Source organism: Glycine max, chromosome 5, assembly GCF_000004515.6.
Source record: "Glycine max cultivar Williams 82 chromosome 5, Glycine_max_v4.0, whole genome shotgun sequence".
NCBI classification, from domain to species: Eukaryota; Viridiplantae; Streptophyta; class Magnoliopsida; order Fabales; family Fabaceae; genus Glycine; species Glycine max.
The window spans coordinates 34263779-34281621 of record NC_038241.2 but is presented as its reverse complement, the minus strand read 5'-3'; the positions used below and the strand labels follow the sequence as shown (position 1 = coordinate 34281621).

General features: G+C 32.7%; 1 protein-coding gene across 1 annotated transcript; it reads right to left on the bottom strand.

The window, feature by feature from the left end:
- Positions 1-2771: 2771 nt before the first annotated feature.
- LOC100801546 (histidine kinase 3) lies at positions 2772-10680 on the bottom strand. The gene is made up of 10 exons (XM_003524852.5): positions 9238-10680; positions 8609-8890; positions 8007-8176; positions 7474-7686; positions 6963-7149; positions 6820-6871; positions 6471-6700; positions 6262-6360; positions 4882-6011; positions 2772-3833 (listed from the first exon to the last, which is right to left on the bottom strand). The coding sequence occupies exons 1-10, from the start codon at positions 9730-9732 to the stop codon at positions 3599-3601; spliced, it is 3093 nt and encodes a 1030-aa protein (XP_003524900.1). The 5' UTR covers positions 9733-10680; the 3' UTR covers positions 2772-3598.
- Between the last annotated feature and the right edge of the window lie 7163 nt (positions 10681-17843).

Below are 17843 nucleotides of genomic sequence, written 5' to 3'. Positions count from 1 at the left end.
TATATTTTTATCCATTTATTATGATCAATAGGTGATTTTGATTGCTTAATAATCTTCATTTCAATTTTTTCTATTGATATTTAAATTATTATGGTTAAGTACTTCAATTACTTTTTCTATATTTAACTTTAAATATTTATTTCCTATTCAAATGATTAGAGATTTAGGGTAGGTTTAACATGGAAAATAGTCTAAAAGGTTCAATTTTTTTAAAAAAAATATTAGTGAAATTAAAAAAAAAGTGTGTGAGGTTGAGTTAAAAAAAAAATAGATTTTTCTAATTCAAGATGAAATACAATTTTTTGGTTGATGAATTCTGGAAAGGAAAAAACAAACAGTATTTAAAGAGACTATTCGTGTATATATGCTAACTCCATTTCCTCTAAACAAAAAATTCTACTGTAATTGTATGAAAACACACAACAAATTAATAATCATGCATATCCGTTAGATTTGCATTGAAAATCACATTTCTAATAACCAAATTGAATTTAACCTTAATACAAATAGACAGAATATAGTTTAATAAGTTCAAATTATAGAGATTTTAGTTTTAGATGGGTTGAGGGTTAGTTTTATTTATTTCTACTTCTCACACAAGTTAAATTCTTCTTTTGTCCTTTTGCTATCTACATTCGTTTGAAACGGATACACAGTAACACAAATATGCTTTTAATAGTACTATATATATATATATATATATATATTAAAATCCCTTGTGATGGATAAGAACCTAATAATGTGTAAAACTAAGATTCCCTATTGAAAGATAAGTGTATGGGATGTTATTAGACTGCCTAAATAACGGTCGTGAAGATTCAACGACATGATTTTGTATTTCTAGTTTTGAATTTCAGCATTCAACCAAGAATTGATATAACGTTAACGCTGATGCATTTCCTTTTCATTTCTGTTGTAGTGGGTTGAAACAAAGTTCCCTTCATCATTGTGCCCTCTGTACAATGTTGACGTCACATATTGCTCCAGGTAATAAACATGCATATCCACACCAATAAGTATTTACTAAACCGGTGGAAAAATTTATTGTGAAATTGACGGAACTAGTGAGCCCCACATATGATATCTGAAATGTGTAAGTCTTGTACACCCAACAATCAAGTGCCTTTATTATTATCCAATTATTGCTACACCTGCTATGGCTTGGCATCAACTTTTAAACAAGCAAATTGCTCAAATTGTGAATGAATGTTGTAGGTCTGGTAACCATTACCAATGTTGATAAGGCCATCAGGGTAAGGAAGGTCACGTCCACTATCTAAACTAACCATTAAGTTAGTGTATGTTTGGTAAAATGATGAGTTAAACTCACTATGATTTTTTTAAGTAATAAATAGTTACTTTTATGTTGATCTCATCATCATATTCTACTATCAAATCAAACACATTTAATTCATTAGGAAATGAATAAATACAAAGTTGAATTATTAAATATGATTGATTTAGTGGAATTTCTTAAACATAGAAACCTGTTTCTTAGTTAGAGTACACGGTATTCAATGACCAATTAATGATATTTATCCAAAGGGTGCAACTTTTACTATGTGTTTTACGTTATCACAGTCTCCTGATACGAGGAGGAAAAGCATCTGATTTGATGCATGCGTCTATGTTAATTGTAGAATCAAGTGTCTGGAACTCACATTGATTTGAGGAAAAAAGTCAATGTAAATATCAGTTCTATTGCAGTGAAACGTACTCAAGTTACTTCCAGCGGGAGATGTGACGGACTTGCATTTTCAAATTAGTATTAGTTTATCGAATTTCGAACTCATGAAAGAGCCATATCTATGCATTGGCAGCATGGCATTGCATGCTGTTTTAAAAGAACCTGTATTGAGAATGTTGCATCCATTGTGTAGATGTTGCAACTTCCAATGTACGTTGACACTTCGTTTTAGTTAGTCAATTCTAATTTGTACTTTAAAGAGTAATACAGTTCAATGTTTTTAGTTTTTTCAATTTTGTTGAATCATTTTCAGACTTATAATTTTTCTTTTTATTATTTTAGCAATGATTTATTTTGTTCCCTTTGATTTTTTTTTAACTTTCTTATGGCCTGTTTCTATTTTTTTTTTTTAAAAAAAAAAACTCCACATGAAGCTTAAAAAACAATTATAACAGTTGATATATTTTGTCTCTTTTGTGTCAGTAGAGGGTTATATTATACCTTACTATAAAAGTGAGAAAATTCGGGGCGAAAGTTAAAACTATGCACCCACAGTTCATGTCCTATAACTTGATCGATTGATCTGACTCAAGTAAACTTTTTTTTATTTTAATTTGATTTTTGTTAGAATCTTTTTTTCTTAATTTTTCTATTTTTATTTTATTTTTTAGTCATATCCAAAAGTTGATATACTAGGCAAAAGCATGTATCAGTAATAAGGTTATATTTGTATATTTGAGACTAGAATTCAGATCCTCCTTCATGAAGTGAAGAACAAGACGTGTCTGTTACTAATTTAGACGAAGAACCATACAACAATTTTGTAGAGCATAAAGACCTGTCTATCATTAAATGTGAAGGACAAATAAAATGTTAAAAACAGTACTTAACCTGTTAACCCAGTGATAACTTGTTAGTGCACGTTAAAATCCACCTAGGTAACTCTTGACATCAAAATTTGGCAACTTGCGGCTTTTAAAAAAAATTACTGTTGAGATAATAAAAAATAAAAGGAATAATTTCATGAGATGTGCAAGGCAAGAGCAATGAGTCAAAGGAAATCCAGAAATTGGAAATGTACAAATAGGCCAAAAAAATGGTGGATCACTCAAACACTAGAGTATAATGTATCAGTTACATGTTTGCAAGCCGAATTCCAGCACTGTTAAGAACAAAAGGAAGCAAGCTTGGTGTGATACATCAATCACCATCTTTATTGTGAGTCATATACAAAGATTGATGATGGGCTAGCTTCCTTTGATGCCAAGAAGCTAATTTTCTTCCTTTCACCTGAATCAAGCCCTTGTGATACATGCATCAATACACATAAAATGTAACGTGCCTAGGCTAGATCACTATAAGTTGTATTATTACATACACAAGGAGGAGACTCCAGAACCTGTATTATAATACACCCTAATCTTCCAATCAGCCTCAATCATTTCGAATGAGAAGAGAGGCTGAGTTTACAAGGAAGAAGAATTAATATGGGTTTTGCTACCCTTAACAACCAATTACAACTCAATTGCAACCAATCAAACTTTGCTCCTACGTACACTCCCTGCCACAAAAACAAAGTTTTAAACCAGGGACCTTCACACACAGCAGAAAAGACAACAAAATAGGTCAAAAAGGTAGAATGAACCATTTCTGAACTTCTACAATATTGTCCCCCTTTGTTCCATTTTCTTTTTCCTTTCAGATGAGATAGATAAACATTCTTCAGTCTCTAGTGAACAACCCCCAAACTTTGAGGTGGTGAAATACTAAAACATGCACTGGCTGTTAAATAGGGAACTTACTCTCAGGAGACTTCTGAACCTATTTACCCACTTCAGAGTGTCCTGGAGTACAAACAGCTATGCTTCCATTATCAGTTTATCTGGTTTAGATCAGCACTGTATTTTCTTTTCAAGATGACTGGAAAAACCGTGAGACTTCTCTATACAGCTGTTCAGCTTCAAAGGGTTTTGAAACATATCCATCCATGCCCCACTTTAGGCATTCCTCGTGTGTAGCATGTATCACATCTGCAGTCATGGCTAAAATGGGTACATGCCAGTTTGTAATATTCTCAAAGTCATCCATAGATACTTCTCTGTTCACACTATCTTCCATCTCCCTAACTCGCTTTGTAGCTTCAAATCTGTTGGAAAAGAATTGTTATTAGCAAAATCGTAACACAATGATAATTCTTGATTTAGAAATAAAAAGTAGATAAGTAAATTCTTCAAATAATTTTTTAATTAGAATTGTCAAATGAATTGACTCCACGTATGGGCTCATAGCTGGTTCCAAAGGCTGGATAGTCCCTTGACAATCAACATAAAACTTTGAAAGCCCAAACGTGGATCACTAGCGATGGATTGTGTGCCAATGCTAAGTCGTTACCCGAAAATAGCCCAAATGTTTATCACTAAATGCATACTTTTTGCGAATGATATAACTTAAAATCAGGGAATCAAGGGAAAAAGTTAACCATAAAGTTTAGTTTTGGAGACAAACACTAGATTCAGTAGGAGTAAAACAATATATGCATTGCAATTTTAGTAAGAAATAAGATATAGAATGAGTATGTGAAGATGGATGTGTGACTACACAAGAAAGTACAAGATATAGAATGATTGTATACTAGGAGATACTGGTATACTGGTATAACACCTATCAAGATGACAAAAAATCGACTAAGATGGCTTGGACACATGTAAAAAAGGTCATTAGAGGCACAATGACAAGAGTACATTGCATGGTTTTTAGCCTTGTGAAAAGGATAGGAGACCAAAAAGGACATTAAAGGAAATTATTAAAAGAGATTTTATGGTAAATAACATCCCTTAGAATTTGGTTTTTAACAAAGCTCAATGGCATCATTTGATACATGTATTCAACCTCACTTCATGAGACAAGGCCATTGTTGTTGTAGAATTGTCAAATGAATCATAGTTATAGTATTGCTGTAGCAAGTTAGACTCCAAACACCTTGTGTGCTTAATATACATTAGTTTGTTTCACAAATCTTTGCAGTGCAAAAAGTTTTCCTTTGATGTAAACTGTTCAGTAAAATATTTTCAATTATTCTGTTAGATCAATAAAAGAACTAAAAACTCTTTTCTATGTTTGTAGAAATTCCAAATATTACTCCAAAATGATAAATTATCAGATTCTGAAAGAAAGTACTCCAGGTGCATACATACCCATCCATTTCTGGCATTTGAATATCCATGAAACAGGCATCAAACTGATGGGGTGGCTTCAAGGAAGAGATGGCATCTTTACCACTACTAACACAAACCACATCTGCTCCATACTTTTTCAATGCACCAGCTGCTACTGCACGGTTCACACTATTGTCATCTACAATTAGAATTTTCCTGCCACGAAGAAGATGGCGAAGAGACAAACTTTGGAGCTCTCTATGAGGAGCTCCCTTATTTTGGACACCCATGGCTCGTTGTAGTGAGGCAGCAAGCATACTCGCTCTCAGAGGTTTGGTGATGACAATAGGATTATGAACACCCAAGTTTACACTAGCTTTAAAAGAACTACTAGAATTAACAAGAATGAACAGCTTTGGAGGAACCCCCTGATCAATTCTCCTTGTGTTATTGACAAAATGAGATGACAAGCCTAAATCTCTATCCCAAACCTCCTGCTCAATCAAAACCATATTAATAATTATATTCCCATTGCTTATGGTTGACAAACCTTGTTTTAAATCTGAAACCATCTCAACATGAATGCCAAGCCGTTGGATGTGATATCTAGACACTTTTGCTCTAACAGATCTTGGGTCAATAATTAATGCAGTCATCCCCTCGAATTCTGAAGATGCAGAGTGAGGTTGGTTGTTGATTTGCTGAACTTTACACTCATTTGAACTGCAGTGTCCATTGGTGAATACAGCTGTAAAAGTGAATGTGGATCCAGTCTTGGGTATACTCACAAATCCAATTTCCCCATTCATGAGGCCAACCAAACACTTACTAATGCTTAGGCCAATTCCTGTTCCTCCATGCTTTCGGGAGATGGATGGACCTACCTGCATGAATGGGGTGTAGATGAGTGGCTGAGATTCAAGAGGAATACCTTCACCTGTATCCTCAACAGATACAATCAAATTGACAAGATCACTGGAGGGGGATGAGAAGGAACCAAGAGGTCCCTCTTGACTGAAAGCCTTGAATCCTTCCCAGCTCCGGCGACTATCAGCAACAGGGGAACCACTCAAGGTATTTTCTGAGTTGGATTCTTTGTCAACCTCTATTGAACGGACAACCTCCTCAACAAGATGGATTGTGACAAAAATATGTCCTTTGTCCGTGAACTGCCAAACAATTACAAAATCAGTTTTAATAATATTTTCAAGAAATACACATCAATTTTGCTCTACTAGTAGTCATATGCTTGGCTAGAACAGTAAATAGAATTTTTTTTTCATGAGACTATGATGACCGTAGCATGCCTATAAGGCAAGGATGTAGGACAAGGGAACATCTCCAAGTAACTTATATGAAGGATATCAGACTAAATAACTTGAATTATACATAATGTTCTTCTCTCTACCATAAACTTACCTTAATTGAGTTACCCATGAGATTGGTAATTATTTGTCGAAATCTTCCAGGATCACCTATTAGTAGTTCTGGAACATGATCTGACACATAAACTGCCAACTGCAGTTCCCAAAAAAATATTATGAAGAGCCATTAACTATAGTTAGACTATGCACATTTTGAAAATTCCATCATGATAAAAAGGCAACAGTAGACGAGAGATATATTACCTCTACTCCTTTTCCTTGAGACTTCTCAGAAAATAGTGACAATACATCATCCAAAATTGCCCGTATGTCGAAGAGCACAGCCTCAAGCTCTAGCTTACCAAATTCAATCTTAGCCTGATCCAAAACCTCGTTTATAAGTGACACCAGAGCTTTTCCACTTTCCTGTGCTGTCCTGACATATTCCTGTTGGGTGACATCTAGATCTGTGTCCATAAGCATATGCAACATCCCTGAAAATCCAATTTAGAGCAGGGTCATGGCTGAAGAAGCTCTTCTTTTTTGTGGAATGTATATAGTTAAAAATTAAAAATTGGATAATCGACTAAACCATAGACAGAAGACAACTCACCTAAAACACCATTCATTGGTGTTCTGATTTCATGGGAAACAGTAGCAAGAAACTGTGGTTACAATTGATAAAGCCCACATGATCAGTGTGAGTTAAGCCAAAACAAGTTCAAAATAAATAAATAAATAAATAAAGTTACATACCTGGGATTTTGCAACATCTGCCGCCTCAGCTTGTTTTTTAAGTTCCATCTCCTTACGATAATCATCTTCTACTTCGGCAATTCGATTCACAGTGGCATGGAAAATATGTCCAACAAGGAGTGCAATAACAAGGATACCAATTGAAGTAGTTATTGCCACCCATGGCCATGGTGGCTTCTGCTTGAACCTGCATTAGCATCAAGCTTAATTTTCATGAATAGTTCAAGTCTTTTGACAATTTTGAACATTATAATTGAAATATATTAAAATAAAAATACTTAGATTCAATGACCCTAAAAAATATGACAACTCCAGATAAAAGAACTCTAGACTAGGTATTGCTAGCAGCAAAACCACTAGATTGTGAAGTATTAAGTCATATGACATTAATACACCTTGTATTTAATATATCCTCTACCTATTTCAAGTTGGCACACTGTTATTCTTACAAACTACACAGAGCATTAAGGAGGACGGAAATATTAGACTTCTTCTGTAGCATAACTCTTACCTGCAGTGCATCTCATGCTTCCTAAAAGGGTCTCCAAAGTTAAGAGTGCTGACGTGAAAGAAAACATCCCCTGATTCATTTGAGCCATACATGGCAATTGGATGAGTGTGATTTGTAGTATCATACACATTAACAATTACACTTTGCTTGCTAGCAAGTTGCTGAAGTAATTTCTCCACTAATGACTCAACATCAAAGACTCCCCCAAGATACCTGCCCAGCAAGCAGTAGTGAAGACATAAAAATGCTACTCTCTTTAACTGTGTTCATGATTTCTTTTTCTTTTTACCATCAGTTTTATTGAATTTAAAAGTAGATTTGTAACTTCAAAACTTCTAATTATCACAGGGAAGAACCAATAATTGTTCACCCTTCTTACATTAATAGAGTTCATAATCTTCTCTCTGAAAATTTGAATGCATCAATTACTTATTTAGTAGACTAGTTACTTCAAAGCTTTAGATGACCAAAAGGGAATAAGCTAAATTATATGAATGATAAAAAATCATAAAAAAATCAAAATTTAGGCACACCCGTCAGTTGCTTGAATCCTTTCATTTGGGGTTGCATTTGATGGAAGATCTCTCTTGTAGACAGCAAATGTCAGGATAACCCCTAGCCTATTTGTTTTGAGCAGCCTGAAGGGCGCAGTTAAAACGCCTTTGCCTGATTCTCTTGCACGCAGCACATTTTCACGGTCTTCCTGTTGATGAACAAGTGAATAACTGTGACAATCATAATTCCAAATAAATTGCCATAGATTTCAGATATCAAACATGAACAACGTGACTCAATTCAGCTTTGTGATATTCACAAAATTAGAATCTATTCACGTGTACTATTCTCCATCAGGAGCAGTCCCATCAGGACAAGCAAGACAAAGGAAGAACAAGGGTACAAAATGGTAGCATAGATAGTTTTTTCTTCATAAATATTCTCCCAAAACAAAATTAATGACCACTAAAAGACCAGTCAAAAACCATACTACCAGGAATAAAGAGCTTAGAATGGATGAATTAAAATTATGATCAAGACATCAAAGTTTATTGTATAGCATTTTCACAATTTTCATAATTAACAATATATGGCTCAGACTAGCTCCATAAATAAAATTTTGCAAGTATCAGAAACCTACCTTTCCAGAAAGCACATTAACAGAAATCACATGTGCAATTGTATCCTGTGCAAAGATGACAGGAGCATATTCTTCCTGAACGGGGGATGGCTCCAATGCCTCTGGGGCATAATCATCCTTATGAACCGGGTTCTGCTCTAGAGTATCCATCCTCTTGATAGTCCAACCTTGCTGCTTTTCAAATTGTTCCCTTTCAGAATGGAGCACCCTTACAGCATACGCAACACCACTTGTAAGAGGCCTCTCAAAAGCTGTTCTTTCTGTGTACTTTGCAAAAGTTTTCTGCGAGTTTTGGAAGTTAGATTAATTTGTAGAGATGAGACTAAAGATTGAAGGATAAAAGAAAGTGGGATCTTTTCTATCCAACAAGAAGGTGGGGAAACAAGGAAATCAGGTCATGTTCCAGCAGCTCAAGTTCAGTAACCTTGTTAGCAAAACATATAATACTAAAATCCCAATAAATTTTCCACAAAAAAGGGGGGGAATAATGCTATTAGACACTAAAATTAATGACAATGAAACAACTCAGAAACCTATGTGTATAGAAATTAAGGTAACACAAACAAAGACTAAAAGCAAAAGGTGAGGAATTAGGTCCTGATTTGCAATAACAAAGTAAAGACTAGTACCTGATCGATGGCTGAGGGGCTCTTAGCATGGTGAAAGGTGGAGATCAGAATGGACATGGCTTGGATATGGTTCATACTGACGTTAAACTGATCCTGCAGCATCCTAGCCCTTTCATCACACATGCTTGCGAGAGTTTCTTTCCTCTTCTCAGTACCTTGCAAGCTCATGTAGCTGAAGATCCACAAAGATACTATGAACCAACCCACGACCCATGTCAGCAAAATCTTCCTCCACAACGCTCTCTTAACTTTCTTAGAGCCAATATACTGGTAGTACTGTTGGTGGATTTTGCAACCCTGCCCTGATATATTCTCCCACCATTTTTTGTGCCACATCTTGCCACCGCCACCACCACCACCACCCATCATCTTGGTTTCCATAATTCCACTGCTAATAAACCAGTTAAGGTAAACGACAGACACAACCCAGCAACATAGCACCAAAAGTAGATGCCCCACTTTTAGAGCAAACCCAACTACATGGAGCAAACTCATCCACAACAGTAACCAACACAGGTTAAAAAGAAACAGTTCAAACAGGTTGCGGGTGTCAACTCTAACTGATTCCAGGCAGGCTTGTGTGTGTGTGTGAGAGAGAGAGAGAGAGACAGAGACCGAGACAGAGACAGAGAGAGAGGAGAGGAGAGAACCGCTGTCAAATCCACAGAATCCCCACAAGGCTAACACACACCTATTCACTAAAAGATTTGTTTTTTAGGCTTGTGATTGAAGAAAATTCGAGATTTTGATGAACAACAACAACAACAGAAACCCAATTCCTAAAAACAAGTAGGTTGAAGGGGAAGGAAAAATAAAAAAGACATCTTCAATAAAAATAATAATAAGAGATGTGACCTTGATAAGATGCTGTCTTATCCACCCCAATAGCTTAAAATTCAGAAATGCAAAATGAACACTGAAACTAGAGGCAGATAAGAAAAATTCAAATACCCTTTAAAGAATAAAAGAATCACAAGATTCTGGGTTTCTAATGCTAAACAGAAATTGATACTCCTTATTATCTTGTCAGCTAGCAGCAGCTACCAACCAAGGCGCAGAACAAAAAGGAAGGGTCAAAACTAAACCTACAAAAGATTCGATTTTCACTATCACTCAGCAAAGAAAATCTACTAGCTCGCACTTCATGGCCCTAGAACCAAACAAGAACAACACAAGCACGTGAGTGTGTTCTAGAGATTTTTATTTTTTCTTAGAAGCTAGCTGCACACTGTAAAAAAAAGGTCACTTGAACATGGAGAATGAAGCTGAAAAGAGCTTTAAAGCAATGAGTTGTTGTTCATCGAGTTCAGGTAGTAGGAGAATTTGGAAAGGCAAAGATGATAAGAATAATACGGTAGCACAGCACAAATGTTTTCAAAATATTATTATAGGCCATTATCTCTTTCCAAACTATCCACTCAAAAAACAATACTTGTCAAAAGAATATAGCAATAAACATTATATATTTTAACAAGCTTATTATAAAAAATAAATTTATTATTGTATATTTTGAACACAAGTGTAATAACAATAATAATAAAATAGAGGGAGAAAAGGCATAGTTCCACTGAGCAGAAATCACAGCCTTTTTTTAACTTTGGTCTGCTTTGTGTTCACATCCCTATCCGTCCATGCCAGTAGACAACTTCTTCACGCTAAGTCGTTAGCTCTGTGCGTGCGTGTGTTTGTTTAGCTGTACTTTTGTGTTGGCAAAAGTGCCCCTGCATGGAACCAAAATTTCAAGAATAAGGCGTAAGCTTCTTTTGCTCACAATGGCATTTGATACCCCGTAGTACTTTATCAAAATTGCCATGGGAGGGAGGACCCAGAGTCAAAAGACGTAGGTATATAGATAGATAGAGGCACCACGCATGATTAGAACCTCTCGAGGTGTTATTTATCTTCTTCTTCTTTCCCCCTCGAATCTGTCTACTGTTTAGTTTATAGTTTTATTAGTTTAACTTTACGCTGAATTCAGACACTATACTCTGAGGACATCACTGTTTACCACTCTCCTCTGCCAATATTTATTTGATCCAACACAAGAATGGGAACATTGTGAGAGAACTTAGGTCATTTGTCACTTTACCCATTAGAACTTGTTCTCTCTTTTCTTTTTTTCTCCCCTTTCCTAATATTGTAGTGTCCTAGTTTTAACTTTTTTAGCATTGCATATGTAAGGGTATTTATTATGCCCCCAAAAATGGCTTTAACGTGTATTCAGATCCAAAAGAAATAATTAAAAATAAGGTTTCTATTATTGTCAAAATTAAAACTAAAAACCTGAGATATGTAATAGTTGAATGAAATAAGGCAGGGAATCTCCAACTACGATAATGTTATTCTATATATAAAATAAAAGTGATCTTCATAGTAACTATTTAAGAGATAGAACAATAGTTTTATAAGTGTTTTTTTTTTCACCAACAGATTTTTCTTAATTGAATGAACGGTATGTATAAATTGTAATAAATCTTCTCATATTTATCTTTAGTTTCTGCAAATAAAAAATGACACTAAAAAGAAACTCGAACAAGTTTATCATGATTTGGGTGAGTCAGCAACCAATTTGAACATATTAGCAGCAAGTTTGAATTTTTACCATTCCACCCATCTTGGTGAGAACACCAAAGTAATAAAGGTAGATATATAGAAGCTTAATCTACGTGTAAAATGTAATAATAAGGTACATAAAATGGAGCCATAACAAACACCTCTACCCTAGGAGGTGTGATAGTCACGTTGGGTGGGAACTTTTCTTGATGTGTTTACCTCAAAGGAGGCAGCAAGAAGGCAAAGGTTGGACAAGAAATTTGGCATGTGGGCGTAAATTGAGACGGAGTTAGGGGCAAAATGGGGAGAAGGAGAAGGGCAAAGTAGTTGGGGAGCATCACAGAATACAAAGTGGTAATTTAGATGGAAAAAGAGGGACAAGAATTGAGGATACTTTAATCAAAGAGAAAGAGGATGGTCATGAAGTAATTAGGCCATCACTACTCACTTCTTTTTGGTGTCCTCTAGAGTGAAAAGTTCTCCTTGAAAGAGATATATTGTGTGTTAGCTCACAAATTCTATGTTTTGTACCAATCACAATTGCCTTGCCCTACTCCAAATGAATGTTGTTGTAAAAATAACTAATCCCACCTCTACATTAATATTTATTAGAACATTTATTAAGAAAATAAAAACATATTAAAATATATAAAATTATATTGTTTATTATTTTTTTTATTTTTTAACTAGTATCTTGAAGCCATTGATTAACCATACTCATCATAATAATCATAAAATAACATTTCCGTCTAGTATTATGTGTCAGGCTTGTGTTAAGTTTAGATCATTCATATATGTACTACAATATTGTTAAAATATCGTGTAATGGATGGCTGGTTAAGAACCAGATGATTCATGGCTCGCAAGTATTTCTTTTTGGAAGTTACTTTTTGCAATATCCGATCAATGAATTTAGAAATAAAGTAAATAGTAGTACTATTCAAATAGTAAATAGTATTCGTTATTATAGTTTGGTCAGTTTAATCGATAAATTAAATTATTCTATTTAATTAATTATAGATGCATATATAAATAGTTAGTTCTTCTATTTAATTTATATATAAACAATTTTAGTACCTAGCTTGTTTATTGTATCATTTAGTAAAGAGCAGTTCGAGTTCTCATATTTTGGGTGGTTTGATGACTCATTAAATGCTTATTGAAATAAATATTAAAAACAACACATCAGAGCTTAGCTTTCTCAGCATGATGTAGACAAAGGTTCAACTTCAAAACTAATTTTATATGTTAAATACTATACAAATTCCGCGTACAAAAATCAATCAATAGACATAAATAAGCTAAACAATTAAAAAAATAACTTCTATTACATATTTTGAATTTCTCTTAAAAAGTGAGATACTGAATAAATTTACTCTTGTATAAAAGCTACATAAGCTTTTTAGTTTTTAATGAAATTTGTTCTCTCTCTTAACAAAATTTGTGTATGTATTTTACAAGTGAGGAGAATGTTTGCACATTCTCAATATGTTGTTGATTATATTCAACTTGACATTATTATATAGACTAGTGAGTAAAATCAGGTTGTGTAATATATTTAGTAATGAAAATAATCTGCTTAATCTCTTTTTTATATGATTGATAGGTATAAACATCAATAATTTTGAATTGGATCAGTTTCTCCTCAACAAACATATTAATAATTCAACCTCAATGTATTTTGTCGTGTCTAAGAAAATATAATAAGTGTAAAAGAGATAGTATAAACTAACAAATATCTATTAACATGTTATCAGTGATAATAAGTTTGAATTCCTTAAACAGTTAGGTCTTCAAATCTTGTAGCCTGATTGAGATTTTAAAGAGAATACCTCATTAAAAATAATTAATCAAATTTTCTTTATAAATATTAAACATCAACAACATTAAAAGATAATTTACACTTACAGTATGTCATAGTGATAAAAAAAACTAACAAGTATCTAATGCATTGTTCGAGTTTATAAATGCATTTAAAATGTTAAAACATGTTTATATATAATAAACAATAATCACATCTTTCTATTTATGGATGTCAAAACAGATTCAACTCAATACATCAACTACATAACTCGTCTATGGGGTTGGATTGAAATTTTCAATCCATCATCTTTTTTTTAAGTAAAATTACATTTTTATGATAATTTCTTAAATATTTATTTGATTTACTAATTTTATAACATTTATATTTTTTAAAATTATATTTGATTATGAAATTTGTTAGTTTTTTAAGATAAATATAATAATTAAATATATTTGTTTTATTTGAAAAATAAATTGGCGAGTGAACTCAACCCACAATCCGTCACAGATGAATTACGTTAAAACTTTCACCCTAATAAAACAACGGGTTCAGCCCAATTCTAACCCTTTTTTAGTTGAGTTAAGCCGTTTTACACCTGTATTTCCACTTCTCATAGTACTCAAAAATGCTTTTTACGTTAGATAAACACATAATTGAATAAAATAATGAAGGACGAAATTTGGACCGGAATTGTTATTGTTTAAATAGTTGGTAAATTTATATAGATTATTTTCTTGCTTCAGATATAATATATTTTGTAAGAAATAGCGGGTACGGAAACTATAAAACGAGTAGTTTGACCAAGTGAATTGTACATGATCATATATATATATGTAGATGGATTAAAATAAAAGTACAGTCCCCGATAAAATTGTTATACCTCATATTCGTATGAGCAAATAATGAATGCAAAAAAAAAAAAACCTGTTATAATTATAAATAATGATTGAATTATAATTTTTCTTTCTGTCAAGAAAAAATAATGAATTCAAAAGTCATATAATTACACATTGTTATACCTCATATTCGTAGGAGTATCATGTATATCGAATTTTTTAATTTCAATTAATTGTCTTAAAAGTTATATAATATATTTTTTATTAATTGATTGTATAATTTTTTACAATTAAAAAAATCTGTAAAAAAGAAAAATAATAAAAAATAATCTCTACTAGTATTCATTCGTGGTGTTGTCCCTCAAGTAATATGAGATAAATTGTTTAATGTGTGTTTGGATGAGTGTTAAAATTGACTTTAAATGAAATTAATTTTAGTTAAAATTGATTTTGAAATGATATGATATTTAAATATTTTTATTATTATAAAATTAAGTTAGTAGTATAATTCAATGTAATTTTTTTATCCAACTAAAACTACTCAAATTGTTTCAACTTATAATTTATTTTGAATTTTAACATAAAATTAAACTTGTAAAAAAATATATCATAAATCAATTTTAAATTCATAATCAATTTTCTAATATGAGATCAAACACAAATTCATTGATTGTGCAACATGATGTTGTTTTTAAACATGAACATGATGTTGTTTTTAAACATGGGCATTCACATTTTTCCAACAGGATATTAAATATACATACATGTACATCGGTGTATGTGTCAAGTGCAATGAGACAAGTAAAAAGATTAAAAATACCACGTAATAAATAAACATAAATTAACAAACTTTTTTAGTGTCTGTTTGAATTGAGTATTTTAAAATTTCAGGAGTCTAAAATTAGGAAAATTAAAATACATCAATTAAAATTCTTGTATTTTTAAAATTCTTTGTTTGGACCAACCAATTGTAAAAGCATTGAAACAAAATTAGCATATTTTTTACTCATATTCCATATCTCAACTTCTTCCAACCACAATTTTTCTTTAAACTGAATTCAATTTCAACGCACTTGATTCAATCTCCTTGTAACTATCCTGCTCCTTCATTGCACCTGATTTTGCCTCCACGGCTAAATTCGCGGCTTGCAAGTTCACCTGACTCCAATTTGAGGATAGCAGCTCAGCAGCTTCCGGTGCAGCCGGCTTTTCAACTTTAGCGCTCTTGCCCTTTTTGAGGTTGCGAGATTTACAAGATCTGGAGTGGATTTCGTTGGATTTGGGTTTTGAAGATGAAGAGAATGGTTTTTACTAAATAAACAATGGAGTGAAATCTAATGTTGTCGATGCAGCACCACCGCCGACAACAGGATCGATCTGTGAAGAGGAAGAGCCATGTTAATCCTAGATTAGAGAAGAAAAAAGCATAGATGAGACATCAACAAACCAAAAAGAGCAACGGAACTGCGAAAGTGATGCTGAACGTGAGACTAGTGAGAGTGTGTGAGGGTCGAGCGAGAGAGTGTGAGAAAGGGTTGAGCGAGAATGTGAGGGAAGGTCTAAGGAATGAGTGAACGAAAATAATTTTCAAATTCTCTCCTTTTAGTCAGAAATTAGAATTCCTTAATTTTAGTTAATTGAAATTTCTGTTTAAAATTTCTTGAATTTTAAAATCTTCCAAATAAAATATCCAAACACCAAATTTTATCTTAAAGAATTTTAAATTCCTATTAAATTACTTTCCCTATTTTCAAACAGTGTGTTAATTAAATCTTGTTACAATCAAAATGGGACCTATAGAAACACGCACATTAATCTGATGGAAGAGACTTGGATTCTTGAACACGCGATCTTGAGCTCGACTAGTGAAAAATATCATCATTTTAATATCTGTCTATGTTTAAGAAAGTAATCTTTCACTTATGAAATGAAATGAAATGAAATGAGATAACTACTCTAAAAAATTCAAAGAAAAAGAATCAGAAAATTCAGAAAAAAGACACGCAACCTACCATGACGAATTATGAACCAGTTGGAATTATATCGTACAATGACAGTGAAGAAAATGGTAATAAAATATCATTAATTTAATAAAACATGATTAAATTAATACCTAACGAAGAATAATAACTAAAACATGCATAATCAATATCAAATAATGTAGGGTCACCTGAACAATATGCGCAATCCTTGTTTGTGCGCCATGAGAAGTGGAAGGCAACGCCTCAATGCTATGAATAGCGATTGGAATTAAACAAATTCCAAAGAAACTGTCGACTCTAAATTATAGTATACAGTATTACAGTAAGTTAATAATGTTTAACATTTCATGTATTTTGTTTAATTCTTTTGTAGAATACCTGTAAGTTAATAATGTTTTTTTTTTATCATTTTAATTATAAGATTTGCTTATCATAAATGTAAGCTAACCAGTAACCATGCATGGTTTGGGCACTTTTGAGGTAAAATAGACACACCACTATTTTTGCATCAAATAGCAAAAAACTTGTCCAATCACCTCTACCCACAGCAACATCCCACTAATCAAAAGTTCAAAACATAAGCATCTCCAACCAATTAACCACTTTCTATCGGGTCACCAGTTTTCCTTTTCTATTAACTTTATCAGGTGCGTACACAAGGCACCCATCTTGGTCAACTGAAGCAAACAACTTCAAGCACCTATCTTGCTTGAGGCCTTGAGCAAACAAGGGGAAATTAAAGACATTAAATAATTGAATAGAAAAAAAATATTGGTCTTGAATTTTAGTTTTATGTATATATATATATATATATATATATATATATATATATATATATATATATATATATATATATATATATATATTTTTACTAGTAGAATTCAGTTTCCCATATAATGTAGATATTTTTTACTTAAACTAATTACCTTCCAGAAAAAAATACCTGTGATTTAATTTCGTAAAATAGAAAAAATATTGAGCAAAAGAAAAAAAAGAATCGCAATTCATTCAAAAGAAACGAAACATAATAATTAACTTATCCACACCTAAAGTTAACATGATTATTAGAAATATTTTTTAATTTTTAGAAAGTTTTTTTTTTTTTTAATCTTTCAACTTACGGAACAGTCTATTAACCCACGAGCTAGGTAAGTTAGACATGAACCTTACAAAAAACTATCCTATTCTAATCCATTTAAATGTATATCAATGTGGATTGAACTAATCCATATATTCAACTAATATATAAGGATGGAGTACGGCGGCCACTAAACCAAACAAACTACATGTCAATCCCATGATGACAAAGAGGGTTACAACCATTAATATTAGCATGACACGCAACCTAGGTATGAAATTAAAGTTATTTTGTTTCCCCCTCCATCTTTATTTTTGTCACATATGTCTTGTGCGATGATAACTTTTAATATT